This window comes from Lagopus leucura, unplaced genomic scaffold (assembly GCF_019238085.1).
Source record: "Lagopus leucura isolate 7727_CA_CO unplaced genomic scaffold, USGS_WTPT01 Super-Scaffold_739, whole genome shotgun sequence".
In the NCBI taxonomy this organism is placed as follows: domain Eukaryota; kingdom Metazoa; phylum Chordata; class Aves; order Galliformes; family Phasianidae; genus Lagopus; species Lagopus leucura.
In genome coordinates this window covers 14,959,018-14,973,758 of record NW_024962255.1, presented here as the reverse complement: position 1 = coordinate 14,973,758, position 14,741 = coordinate 14,959,018, and the positions used below count along the sequence as shown (strand labels likewise).

General features: G+C 49.4%; 1 protein-coding gene across 10 annotated transcripts in view; it reads right to left on the bottom strand.

The window, feature by feature from the left end:
• CAMK2G (calcium/calmodulin dependent protein kinase II gamma) overlaps positions 1-14,452 on the bottom strand; it is a 110,530-nt gene extending 96,078 nt beyond the window's left edge. For 5 of the 10 annotated variants that reach the window (XM_042863199.1, XM_042863202.1, XM_042863197.1 and 2 more), the window contains exons 1-2: positions 14,316-14,452; positions 12,539-12,633 (exon numbers count right to left, since the gene is read on the bottom strand). In XM_042863199.1, coding sequence (XP_042719133.1) covers positions 12,539-12,633; positions 14,316-14,380 — 160 coding nt within the window. In that variant the 5' untranslated portion in view covers positions 14,381-14,452. The remainder of the gene's footprint in view (positions 1-12,538; positions 12,634-14,315) is intronic. The other 5 variants (XM_042863205.1, XM_042863204.1, XM_042863206.1 and 2 more) reach the window with 2 other exon arrangements.
• Between the last annotated feature and the right edge of the window lie 289 nt (positions 14,453-14,741).

Below are 14,741 nucleotides of genomic sequence, written 5' to 3'. Positions count from 1 at the left end.
AGAAAAAGCACACACCTTCTGCTCTGGTCTGCCCAGGCCTTTGGCAGCAACTCAGTGCAATCCAATATGTCCAGTACAAGGAGCAAATGGCCTGTTAGGAACAGCTCTGTGTAATGACAAACAGCTCTGCAGCACTGACATCCCTATGTAAAAAAAGGATAAGGCAGAAAAACTCCAAGACACCCAAGATAAGCCTTTATTTCCTCTCTCCTTTATTTTTTTCCCCCTTCTCTCTCATTTTTTCCCCCTCCTGGGCCAATTCAGTTTCAGCACAACACTCAGAGTGGAAGCTCGGTGTTCTTTTCACAAGGAGTTGAGCTGCAGAGTCATTGTGACTGTCTCCCTAATCACAGGTGATGCAGTAGGAAGGGACTCTTGTCTCCCATGAGTACCATTACAACAGAGAGATCAGGCACGCTAGCAATGAGTTGGGAGTCCTTTATACGTCTCAGTGACATTTTCATCACCATAACTGGCCACGGGTAGAATATCCCAGGAAGCAAACCCTAAAAATAACTTCTTACAACAAGTCAGCCAGTCCCTGGCAAAAGGGGAGGGAACACTGCTTATACATGGTTTGCACAATTCAGTTATTGCAAGAAGGACAATGAATGCCCAGACAAGCAGGAGAGAAGGGAAACAGAGGAGAAAAAGCAGGTGGTGAATTACACAACTGTTTCTCCTGCATCACCAATGACTTTCCAAAGTGGTAATCAAGAAATTGAGATTGAACTTCATAGCAAAGTCTGCCTAGATTATTCGAACATGCAGCAAGGGAGATAATCTTGCCTGTTCAGCACCAGCAGAAGCAGCAGAGCTCTCCCACAGCTGCTGTCTTTGCAGAAGAACATGGGTGCTGTTCCAAGTTACAGCCCTGCAGGTCCCCATGAGGTTTCCTGCTTTCCAGCTACCTCGCTGCAGAAACCAGAGGGTTTTTCTCCACCAGAACATCCTCAGAAATGCATCGCCAGGAACCACAAGAAATCCCACAAGAGCTCCCATTCACAACAGGTCCACAAGCAGCCTTTCCCTGCTCTTCCTACTCCTCCAGTGAGTGGGGCTGTGATGCCAGGCAGTGAGGCACTAAGCAGCCACACAGCCATGGCTGACAAGTCCTCTGTGACACTCTGAGTCATGTGCAGAAGCTCACTGGCTCTGAATTGTAACAGGACATCCTGCATAAGAAATGAGTGTGCAATGAAGGCGTCCTGACAGGAACGGCCCTAAGCAAACACCTGGTGAAACTGTGACAGAGAAGCAAGGAAGGGAAAAGCACGACAGGATTTTCCAGTTCCGAGGCTGCTGCCCATTGTGCTTTTCCAGCTGCTGAGCATCCCATGCAGGCACAGACATGCAAACTCTGGGGGCAGGAGAAGAAGGGAGCAGTGACCATCCGCACCGTGCTGCTGCCCCTTCTCCATCCTCCTGCAGAAAGATGCCTTTGTGAGCAAGTCTGCCCAGGCTGTGCTGAGGACCCAGCCATGACTGCAGGCAGAGGGCTGGCTCGCACTCGCTCCCTCTTGATTTACAGAACTTCCCTGCCATCAGCTGCATTGCAGATGAACCCTCTTAAAGTGGACATGAAGTGAGAGAGGCAGGAGGGCACGGAGCCACTCCGAAGTGCTGTGGCCACACAGCAGCTCCTCTGGCACAGGGATGGTGACTGACCCCAGGAAGAGCTCCAGCCTCTCCACCTCAATCCAACTGCATACAGGGGGTCCTGAAATACACAGAAGAATCTCACCGAGGGAGCTCAGCCCTGGGCAGGAGCTTCTTCCTTATCCCCATCGCTGCTCCCAGCAAGTGCCAGCGGGTTCAGATGGAGCAGCCGGTGAGCGAGCAAGGTGAGCAGGCGGCAGGGAGGTCCTAGCAGTGCCAATTCACTGCACTGCAGGATCCAGGAATCCAGAGATAGACGGAAGAGTATAAATTCCTCTGGCTCAACAGTGCTGGAGACTTCCCTGTTCCCATTTCATCCCCCACCGCCCGTTCAGGTAAGCTAACTTCATAGGTGAGACCTGAATTGCATTTTCAACGTAAGGAAGGAGTTTTCACCGTTTTTCACACAAGAAAAACCTCCACAGTTAACAGTTCATAATTCATCAGGGAGATGAGCAGGCTGAAAAGCCTGTTAGAGCCAAGGAACTTGTTGACCATTTGTGAGGTGGTGGCAGGGAAAGCTTTTGTAGCTCAGCCTCAGAACTGTGAAGATGCAGAGCATGCAGAGCCACAAGGAGTTAATACGGCATAATGCGCTTCCTTAAAGCTGGGTAACCAGCTCTGCAGCAACTGCTAGCAGCAGCCAGAGCCACCTGCACTTGTCAGCAATATTTGATAATGGTTATCAAGAAAGCAAACCACCTTGCTCCTCTTTTTTTCACATCTCTGATGCTCAGCTTCACTGTCTGCAGAAGAGAGGCATGCTGCGAGGCTCCCTGTCTGCTGCTATTGAAGTGCTTCCACACAGAGGACAAGCTCCTCTGCACCAACCACGTTAAGTGCAGGGCTAATTCAGACATAGACAGAGATGACAGCGGATCATTGCTCAGCACTAATCAGGCAACACTGAAAATTTTCAGCCGGACGACTTCCTAACAAGCAGTAGGCACAACACAATATCCTAATCTGCAGAGCTGGCGGATTCTAGCCCAGATGACATTCAGATCAGACCAAAATGGGCAGAGCTGGAAGCCACTTCTCAAGCCTGCAGTCCAAAAATCAGGAATATTTAAAGTAACACGAGATCTATGAATCACTGCTTTGACTTGCACCAAAGAAGCACATCCATCATACACTGGCTTTGTCCCTGCATTGGCACTACTTATAAACCAAAGCTGTGCAACTTTAACACTTCTAATCTCTCTGACACAATCTCAACAGAGGACATTTGATATCCAAAGCTTACATGGAGAGGCCCCGAGGCAGGCAAAACTAAACTTAACACCATACCACCTCCCTGGGCATCACACAGAAAGGAGTCCTGCTTGGCATCATTGAGCCCCAGCTCAGAGCAGCCCTCCCGATGAGCTTTGGGCATCACTGAACAGAACTTCCTTCTTCCACATCTATTTTTTTCTTCAGCCATCATGGGCGATTTCTTGGCCCATCACCCATGAAATGTTATATGCTCTGATAAAAGGGGAGTGGAAAAAACAAGATACACATTTTCAGAATGACAGCCGCTCCACTACAGTAGAAATGCTAAGTGTATTTGGCAAGCACTGGAGACCAATACAAGAAGAGGTTTAACGAGCTGTTTTCCCTGCAAAAGCTTCCAGAGCACTCATGCTATTTGAAATGTGTATCTAATGAGTGTGGCCTAGAGAAAGCACTGGACTATCTCCCTCTCAAGTCAAATCTCAAGGCAGGTGCCTGAAAGTAGACTTCTAGCTGTAAGCACACCTGCAGGCTCAACACACATGTCCTGGAGCAGGAGCAGCTTCACACACCAGCTATCTTCTGCTGGACAGGTAAGGAAAACCTCACCCAGAAGGGAGCCCAACTGCAAGATCCTCTGGGATTTAGGGCACATCTGGAGCAAAGTAACAGCTTCGGAAAATAAACTCCTTCAAGAGAAATCGTGGTAAAACTCACCTGCTGAGCTACCTGACGCTCAAGAAAAGGAAAGCACGATGCCTTTAAAGATTGCTAGCTCTTCTCCTTCTTTTTCACCTCAGATTTGGAGCTGCTGTGTCAGACCACTTTTCTCACTGCTTCCCTGGCATTGAGAAAACCCCCTCCTTGCCAGTCCACATCAACTGGCTGAGTGCAAGTGACACTGCAGAGCAGAAGATAAAGCACCTCCAGATGCTGCTACTCCAGCAGACAAGTTGCAGCCTATCCCAGATAATTGCCTACAAGCAAGCAGGAAGTGAAGGGAGGGAACAGAATCCTTTTCACAAACTTCCAGGATCTGGCTTAGGTGCCTTAACATCCTTGTTCTCATTCACAGCCCTTGCTCACAGGAACTGAAAAGTCCACTGGCAGTTGGCCTCATAGGAAAGACATATACAACTAATTTTGATATATATTAATTTCTCATTTCATAAATCAACATTTTTCAGTAAGTTGAAGAAGCCCTTCTAGAGAGAGACTAGTTTTAATTACCATAATTCTATCTTGCTAAATCCATAGGCAAACATGTTAGGCTAATATGTGTATTGCTGGCCAGAGTATTGCTGGGCAAGATGAGGTTTGTCTCTCCCAAAGCAAACTGCAGAACGGCATCCTGCAAGCTCATAGCAATGCCACATGACACCACCTTCTGAGCAATGGGACACTGAGATGCACTGAGATGGGCACTGGGTGCAAACACTCCCATGCTCAGCTCCTTGCTCCCCAGCCAGTTCCATCCCCTAACTCTAGGTCAGTCCACATAGCAGCCAATCGGCACCGACAACAGCAGCACACAGGGGCAAGACCAGCACGAGCACTAATGGTGCTGACACGATTTTGCATCAGACACTTTTAATGACAGCAGCCTTGTACTAACAGTAACACCCGTGCAGGCTGGATGGGCTCACGTTCAATAGCCTGAAACCTGCAGGCAACAACAAAGCTCAATGATTTGCACCAACTCCGATGCAGAAAAGCTCCGAGCACAAGGTAGGCAACTGCAGCTGTTTGTGGGTGTAAGGAACAAAAGAAGAGACTGATACAAGAAACAGAGTCTCTTCCCACTTTCTACTTTTCAGCTATCCAAATAATGCAAATCCTACCAGTAAAAGCAGGATGCATTCACCCCCCTCTCCAGCAGTACCCAGTGCTGGGTCTGGACACTCAGGGGCACAGACAGCAGGAGGAATGTCTGTCCACACCCCCCCACCATTCCGGTGGCTAATGGATAGCGAGCCTGGTATTTCTCACTAGGATGCTGTCCTTCGTTAATACATCATCACCCGCCCTCCTCCCTCCCTTCCCGCCTATGAGAAAGTTTAATCCTTTGGCTCACACGCATCTGGTAAATTTTTCAGTCCCTGTTTGCCACAGTCATCATGGCAACAGCCCCCAGAGATAAGACAGCAGCACTGCCCAGCAGGCGCGGCTGCTCCCAGCTCCCACCGCCATCTCGTGTGGTCCCGTTGGCCTGCCAGAGCCATGCCTGCACCCAGCCTCCTCTCTGCAGGCACCTACTTTCCCCAGAGAGGTGTTGGAATTGTCTGTGTTTTTCTTCTACATTAACTTGATCTTCATTCCCACAGTGGCGACTGTCTTCTCCAGCACAACTCTCAGCTCAACTTCTGTGACTCTGACAGAAGCACATTAACAGCGCTTCAGGAGATGGTACCTTGGCTACCAGGGAAAAAGGAGCTTGTGTTTAACAGCTAACAAGCTCTGGCTTCCAGCACAGAGGAAAGGCTAACATCATTCTCAGGAGCAGGACAGGAGTCCAGCCTTATCCCAGCGTCCCTGCTGAGGAAACCTCAGCCATGGGGACAACAGGACACAGCCCAGAGCGTGGTGAGCTCACAACAGGAAAAACTGGATGGAAGCACCAGAACAGCAGTTCACTGCTGCCAAGAGATGTGTAACTCACACCCTCAAGAACATAACACAAAAGTGCTGAGAGTACAGTATCATGTCCATATGCATACATGCGTTCTCTAAAAGGTCATCATATTTACTCATCTTAGAGATGGGGAATTCTCCTCTTTGCCTCCGCCACAAACTGGTGAATCAGGCTCCAACACACAGAGCAGAGCCATGGTTATCTCCTCCTTTCCTGACAGGCGACAAACATTTACCAGCTCTCCTGACATCCCTCAACTATTCTCAGGGTTGTCAGGTATTCACCACTTGCACAGCCACTAGCTTCCCACGTCTGCTCACTTGAAAGGTAAAAGCAACAAGGATTCTGCAATGCCAGCCGGGAAGGAAGGAGGGTGAAGCAGTATCACTAAAATTACATTTGCAGTAAAAGCATTATAGATGTCTAGAATTACTATTAATTGACATGTCAGAAAACTGAACATTCAAAATAAGCTCAAAAATGAAAACAGAAAGAAAAAGTGAACTGGGGAGAATAGATAGAAAAAAGCTACAAGGAAACAAAATCCTACAACTAAAGACTCAGTTTCCCCAGAAGGTTCAATCCATGCCCCATTATTCTTCAGCAACTCTCAGTGCTGAAAAGGCACCTTTCTAAGATGCTGCCAGGCCATTTCTTCAGAAGTGTTCTACCACTGTTCTTCAGAAATCATACAAGCAGCCACACTAGAATGCTTGAGCAGCCACAAGAGCAGTACGCAGTGATATTTAAGTAGATAGTCGATCTAAGAAGGTAAAAAAGGAACCTGCAGTCAGCGTAGCTCACAGGGCCCCAGAGGAAAGGAATGGGAAAGAAAAAAAGAAAGCAACAGGGAACAAGCCACCACACCTGAAATCCTAGAACAGGTGACAGGCAGAAGTTAACAAAAGGGGGAAGACACCTTGGTTTTAAGGGTTACATGGCAGACAGATGGTGCTCAAAGATGGCAAAGTAGAGAGAGATTTCATTTTACACTAATGTGCTCTCCTCTTAAAAATTCACCCAGTTTACAGGGTCAGAAAGAACAAAATAGTTTATGGGAGTGGAAGAGGACAAAGCTACCACTGACCTCTCTTGAAAACAGTTGTGTTAATAATCCAACATGTCATGGAGGCTGGAAGGAGAGAAAACATATATAATCTCCAGAAATTTCTTCCTGATTCATGGATGGATCCTCTCTGGTGGTGATGGCTTTAGTACCATCCAGAGAAAGAGTTTTACAACACGGAAGTTTCCACGCTATGCTCCAGAAGTAACAACAGCCACCACCAGCTCATGCACTGGGCCCTTCCTACAAGGAATTCTGGCAGCTCTGCCTGCCCCAAACATTCCCAGGGATTTCAACACCCCATTCCTCACATGAGGTACACCTGGAAATATTTCCACCATTTGCTGATCAGGGCAAATACTCTAGAACTGACAGCTTCTCGACACACGCAGGAATTACTCTAATCATTAATCTGCCCCACACAAATCCAGCTTACATCATGTCAACGAGAAACCAGACTCTCGCCAAGCCCCCTTCCCCACACTCACACTGTGGCTCTGGGAGCTCCTGCCCAATCTGGGTGCCCACTGCCACCCTCCTTATTGTTAATGCCGGAAATTTAATACTCAATGTGACCACAGAAAAGGCAGACACGAGCTGAAATCCTGTCTGCTCTGTTCCAGATCCTTTATAAAATATACAGTGTAAACTGAGAGGCAACCTGGGGTAACCCCAGCCATCACTGAAATCCACAGTGGGAGGAAGCCAGCTTGTGGCTGCAGGATGAGCTGTGCTCCCACTCTTTTCACCTTCCAGCCCACCACCTCCCTTGCCGATGCTGCCCCATGTGCTCCGTTACACCAAGGCAGGTGAGAAGCCAGGCTGGCCCCCTGCATTTTCCCACTCCCTGTCCCACTTTCAACGTCCTCCTTCCAACTCCCAGCCAGGGTCTCTCCTCACACACATCCATCCTTCTCCAAGCAGCTCTCCAAGGGACCTGTCCTCCAGTGACATGTACTGGCTGAGCACCCTCCCAATGGTGTTGCAGGCTGCTGGGGAATTTTGGGACTGCAGCATATGATCCCCTCCTCACAGCCCCCTCCTCATCTTCCACCCTGCTGCACATCACTGCAGCTCATCTGTGTGCTCCCAAGACAGAGCATCCCTCAGCCTGCTCACAGAGAGGAAAGGAGAGAAGCATGAGACACAACACAGTACTTTGTGAGTGCTTAAAGACCTGTGGTAGAAGGACAGCTCCTCTCCCACTCCAAATGACCAGACCCGATTTGGCTGCTCAGCAAGCACAGCTGAGCAGCCATAGCTTGATCTGCTGTCCTCTGCAAGAAAGAATGCTTTCCCCCAGCCCATCAAAACATGCAGGCAGAGGACACCTATCTCAGGACATTCTCAAGAACTCAGATCTGTGACTCGGCCATCTGTGACCAGCACACTGCAGCCACACACACTCACAGTGGGCTGCAGTGCAGCTCTGTGCACAGCCAAAATCCATCACACTGGATTCCTTGAGGCTGGAGGGCAGCCCCAGAGCCCTGACCCGAGGGCAGACAGAGAGCAGTTGCAGAGGGTGGTGAGTGATGCTGCTAAACTTCCTTTGTAGCACACAAGCTCAATGTTTGAGCAGCCAGGAAAACTACTACTGACATCTCCAGAAAGCTGAAATCAACAACTACTCTGGAACTGAAAGCCTAGGACAAGAGAGCTGCTTAAAAACCAAACAGAAAACTGCATTAGAACCATCAAGAGTGGTTTTTTCCTGGTGAGATTTGATACACAGAAGTAATTCCCTGCTCCTCCCACAATCCACACAATCTCTTGCAGGAACAACAACAAAATAGCTGGGTAGGCTGCAAATTTTCTTGTAATTTACGAATTTGGAAACATGGAAAGCAAGGAAGAAATTCCACCTTTATATTCCACTATGCTCTTCACAGGCAAGAGCAAAGGCACAGCAGGGAGAAAGCAGCAAAGAGGTCTTACTTTCCAAATAGCTGCTTTGCATTTGTATTTCAAAAGCTGTGACAGGGGTTGAAAGATACCGATTTTCAGCAGCAAAGAAATATTAATATTGAGGTAATATACATAGAGGATCCCCACATATACCAAAAAAAGGGGCCAAGAATGCTGTCCTTCTGCATGCGCTGGTAAGATCATTACATACGGTTTGGTATAAACGACATGCTAAGAATTATTGCAGGATCGAGCTCTGCCTACTTCGTTCCAGAGCAGGACTATTTCTTCAAATACATTCTAGATGCATACTCCGAAAACAAGTGACAACTGGGTTTCTCCATTGCCAGCCCCACAAAACTCACTCTTACCCAAGACACCAACACCAGTCAGTCAGAACCTGGACATTTCCCTGCTGCCACTGCAGCCTCTGCTTCTCTCTCGATCATTTTGACCGCTGTAAGGAATCTGAATTGCTGCCCAGGAACTGCATTCTACTTGCTAGGAATTTTTACATTGAAACAAGTACTCTGGTGACACCCACAAGATAGCTTCCAAAAAAAAAAATAAAATAAAATAAAAATCACAGCTATTACTTCCATCTGCCCATAGCTCTCGTAAGAGCTTGGGCATTCAGTCCCATAGGAATTTCAGATGTCTGAGGCATTGTATTTCCCCATGTGCAAGAACCACTGCTCTTACGTACATCAGCTGAATGCTGACTAAGGTAAAGTCTGCTTCCTCTCCCTTTCCACACACATTTGGCCCCTATTTAACATCAAAGTTCTTGGCATACTCCTCACCAGGCAGTCTTAAGCATCAACACAATATAAATAATAACAAATACTTCATTACAGACCAAGTATGAATTTTAATCTAGACCAGCTCTGATTAATATGATTTAATAAAAGAGAGAACAGACATCTGAAAACTACAGACCAAAAAGAAACAAGAGACTCTCAACATCAGATTCTGTATTTTACAAAGACGAAGCTTACAAGACTGAAGTTGTTCTCTTTGCAGAGAGCAGCACCATTTGCCATCCTTGCCTTCAGAGAAGCCCCATAACAGTACCACATCTCTTCATCTCTTCATGAGAACAGTTTTACAAGCAAGCCAAGTAACAGAATCCCTTAAACACATACCATTTACCCTTGAATGTTCCTCTTCCTCCTTCCCACCTACCTGCACCAAACTACCAAGCATTTTCCAGTCAGCTATCTATTATTTCTTCATCAAGACTCTTGATCAAAGGTAACACAAAGTACAGCAAAAGGAGAGCGAGGCTTTGTTACCACTTCCCTGGACATAACCAAAGTGAAGCACTGGAAAACCAAAACTTCCAAGCAGCCGCAATGGGCTGTACTCCTCACCAGCAGCACTGTGCTGGCTCTGGAAGCAGCAGTGACTATGTCAGTTAGTTCAAATTCTGCTGGAGAAGGCACAAAATGTCAGATTTAGCCATGTTTAAGTTGGAGAGTGGCAGCACACCCCTGCCCGGAGACATTCTATTGCTGTGACCCTGGTGCAGGACGCAGGTCTGGAGGGCGGTGGGCCCACCAGCAGGCAGGCATGCAGCCGGGTGTGCTGCAGAGCCCTGGGTGTGCATGCTGCCAGGCAGAGATGTGGCCTCCCCAGGGAGAAGAGCCAGCTCTGGGAAAGGAAGCATCAGGCAACATATAGCCAGGGCACTGCAGAATTAATGCCGTAATTCTCCTCCTGTGCAGACAGCTCTATAAAATGCCTTTCACCAAGACTTTCATTTTCAGGTTGCTGAATCGAATCTCTCTGATCACTGATTTACAGCTGCAATGTCCAAACAGCATGCATTTTTCCTTCAGTGCTTTAAGCCCTTTTCCAAGGTGAACTCACTAAGTTCCTATCAAAGCATTTAGTTCCTTTTCGTGTTAACCTCTCAAGCTATCAGCAAACACAGCTGTGTAACTGAGGAACCCATATATTCAGCTGAACTTACCATCCACTTTCCGTGGCGAATACAGGTTCTTTAGGCCTCACTGAGACTTCAAGGAAACAAGCGAGATCAGTCACTTTTTGTTTCTGACATTCTTCCACATCAGCAGAAAGCCATTTCATTTCTTGCCTCTCCCCACAGCTGTGATCTAACTAACCAATACCTTCCTAAGGATCCATTGCCAGTTGGTTAGCTGAGGACCAGTTTAGTATTCTCAATCTATTTTCACTGACAGGAAGGTACGAAAACTAGAAGCTAATTCAAAACATGGCTGTATTCACCCACACATCTCCTACTTGCTGGATCATAAAACTGTCATCACCATAACACAAAATACAATTAGGATCTATATATTGCTCCCTCCGTAACTCATTATGTGCCTAAACACTTAAAAAATGACTCCATCAGATCTGCTACTTCTGGGCTTGTGCTGGTATGTTTATGAATTTTGTTTCAATGCTATTACCCTGCAGTTTTTTGCCATTCTCTTATCTCCAGTGTTAATTTCAGTATCATCTCCTCTGCATAGAAACAACTTTTCCCTTGCAATCAGTTTCTCAAGCCAACTCCTTCCTTCCCTGAGGTGCCTTGTTGCCACTCACACTGAGAAGATGGCTCTCCTGAACTTTTTGTCCTCACTACAGGATGGTCAGGGAATATGGCAAAGAAAACACAGCATTAGTGGCCATCAGCAAAGCAGAGATACCTTCCAAACCTTTCCCATACTGAGCTGAAGAGATTGGATACGTCACCTTCACAAGTGGCCACTGTCATGTGACCATGGAGGGGCCACAAAGTCACTCAGGATCTGCTGCCACCACCCAAACAACACACAGCCACACCAACTGGTTCCCAACGTGACTTCATTCAGGCTAGGTATACTGAAACAACAAATCATCAGGTGTACCTCCACAAGGCACAGGTGTGGGGCAATCAGCCTTCTCACCCTGGCACTTTCTGCTTCTGATACTACTTCTCTGTGTGACTACAGTAAATGAAAATTCCTTGCCACTCGTCAAGCCATCTCATGCTCTTATCATCACAGTTCATATTTTGGTGCAAGTGAGAATGGATATTCCTTTTTCTCCTCTTTTTTAGGCAAAAACATTTCACTTATAAATCATTTATAAAAAATCCTCCCCACCTCCTTATGCCTTCCATTTCCCCATTTACCCCCTTGATAATCCATTTATTCAGCTGGCAGGACAGACAAGGGCCTAACACATCCATTTTGTCAAATCTGAATGGCCTCTAAGGACTGAGATCTTCTGGAAACATTCTCTTCTGGCATCTCAACTTGTTGCACTCTGCTTTCAGCATCCTCTACTACAACTCAGTTGCTCTTGTCCTTTTGGAGAAGGGGAACCTCATGGAAAGAACTCCAACCCCTGCAAAGGATTCCCCATGCGTTAGGAGAACACGCTCCCTACACAAGCGAATACACCACCTTCTGTGTGTACACATACCTCTGGGAATTGGGAAACCAGCAGCTTAGGAGAAAAGCTAAGGTTGTTTCTCCTTAAAACAGCAGTCTGGTTTCAGCTTTTAGAAACCCTGGAGCTGAAGAATGCAAGCAACGCTTGTTCTAATTCATCAAGAAGTCAAATTCATTAGATTGCCCCATGCAGCCTATTTCTGCCTTAGGAGGCAAACCTGTTAGCGCCCAAACTCCCTCCATGTAAGTGCCATACAACAGGAACAAGGTATATAGCATTCTTCTTTCAAACAAACCAACAAGCAACTCCACACCTGTTCCGGTAAGGCAGACCTCTGTGACAATCCCCTTTACCGGGAGCGACCAGAGCACACAAAGGCAAGTTCTCTGTAAACTCACCTCTCCTTTGGCTCACGGGAGAAAGATCCCCCAAAGAAAAAAAACCAACATCACAAAGTATTCATTTCCAGATACAAAAGATGTTCAATCATCCCATGCTAACCTCCTTTTAATCTCCTCTTTGCCACATAACTCAATTACTTTGTAACAGATGCGTAGTGTCCCAGACAAACAACTCCAGATCTGTTTCAACGGCGGCAAAATGTTTTCTATTTACGAGAGGACCAAGAGTAGATCTGAGGCACTAACCTCTGGCTGACAACTTTTTGGTGTTGATGATTTTTGCAGCATATTCCTGGGATGAACTTTTCTTGACACATCTGCGGACCACGGAGAAGGCTCCCCTGGAAAAGAAATGAAGAGGGCAGGGGCTATGAAACAGAAAATAGGAATGTAACAGCAGCAACTTCTATCCCCAGAGTGGACTAGATTGAGGACGGTACAGAAGACACAGAGGAGGGAAACAACACACGGGAATCCAATGGACAGTGCATGCTGCCTGCTGAGCAAATCAGACCTGGTACATATGGCACTAAAGCGCCCGCCTGAAGATGCCTCAAGCCCCCTCACAGACAGAACAGCAACACTGGGGAGGGAGAGCACACAGGCACAGGGACAGAGCACGCGGGGACTGATGAGTGGAAGACAAGCAGCCCGGAATGATGTGGCAAACAGCAGCCGTGAGCCCATCTCCCAAAGACAGTGGCCCCAGCAGCTACATCAGACAACCGGGATGCACTCTGCCCACGTTCGAGTGCTCGGTCACAAATCCCTGCACCACCTGGCAGGAGGTACTGGCTCCCTTCCATCTGTCTACCCACCTGAAAAGGGGATAAGCATGTACCTATGAATGGAGTGAGTAGGAAGCTACGAGGCTTCGTACATTTTCTCAAGCTGGAACTATTGATATTATTACAACTACTCCAAAGAGCCACTCGGAGAAGAGGTCTGAGAGAGAGGGAAGAAGGATTTCTGTGAGGAAAAAAGAGATAATACAACAGAGACCAAGGTGAAAAGACAGGGACTCAAAGTCTGCAGGACTACACAGATGAGCTCTCAGTGCTGTCCCTTCTTTAAAAAGAACAAAAAAACAGGGTGGGAAAAGAATAACAACTGGCTTAACAAGAAAGGTTTGGAAAGGAGAAAAGGACAAATAAGAGAAAGCAGGGAGATAATTCCAAGTTCATTTAGAACAGGAATGTAATCCCACGTTCACAGACAAACGGACATATGTAGCTATAAGAAATGGGATCAGGAGCTGCGCAGCGGCCCCACGCAGCCCTACAGCCGGGCTGACACGGCTCGAATCCTCCCGACACTGCAGTTCCGTCCCTGCTTCCCCTTCCTCAACCTCTACCTACAAAGCAGCGCGCAGCAGTGGGAGCGCGGGGCCCGGGCTCGGTGACACACAGCCGCAGCGGCGCGGGGAGGGACGGGGACAGGGAGAGCTGCAGCAGAGCCCGGCAGCTGGTGCAGGAAGGGAGGGAGCGGGGAGCAGCGGCACCGGGAAGCGACGTCCCCGCGATCCCGCCCCGGCTGCCCCCGCGCTGCCTCCCTGCCCCTCCAGGTCCCCCGCGAAGCCCTGCGCTAGGGTGCAGCAGCAGGTCTGCCAATGCGGAGACAAGTGCGGAGGGAGGAGGAAGGGCGAAGCGCCGTGCAGCAGCACCTGGTCCTTTCTCAGGGACAAGGAAGTGGGGTCGAAAGCATCGCTGAACGGCGGGGACGGTGCCGCGTCCCGGCGCAGAACGCCTGGAGGGAGCGGCAGCGTGCGGCGGGGAGCAGCACCGGGCCGGGGAGGGCAAGGGGGAAGAGAGGAAGTGCCGGGGTGCAACAGGAGCGCGCAGCCCGAGGCAGGCGGCAGGGACCGGCAGCGGTTCTGCCGGGGCAGCAGGGCTCGGAGAGGAGGATTACGGCGACTAATCTCCCTCCTCCCGCTCCTCGCGAAGAGCCGAAAAGCGGCTCCGGGCCGCGCCGGCAGCTGCCGCGGCGGGCGGGCGGGCGGCGGGGCGCGCGGCGGGCTCCGTACTTGCCAAGCTCCTCGTAGAGCTGGTACTCGTCGGTGAAGCGGGTGCACGTTGCCGTGGTGGCCATGTTCGGGCTGCGGAGGCTCAGCGCCGCTGGGGCATGGGGCGGGAGACCGGGACGGGCCGGGACGCGCGGCTGGGCGGCCTCCCTCCGGGCTCGGCGGGGCGGCGCGGGCTCCCCCCGCGCCCGGCTCGGCGCTCCCCGCTCCGCCGTGCACAGTCACCGCTCGCCGGGGAGGGGAAGGAGGCAGAGCCTGGCCAGCACCGCGAGAACTGGCTCGGAGACACCCCGCGCCGACCCCCTCCCTCCGCCCCTCCGCCGGCCCCGGCCCGCCGCGGGGTGTGGCCGCCGGGGGCGCTCCCGGGGCCCCGCAGCGACGACGGCGCCCGCGGACTGCGGGCGGGGCGCGGCCGCCCCCCCCGGGGTG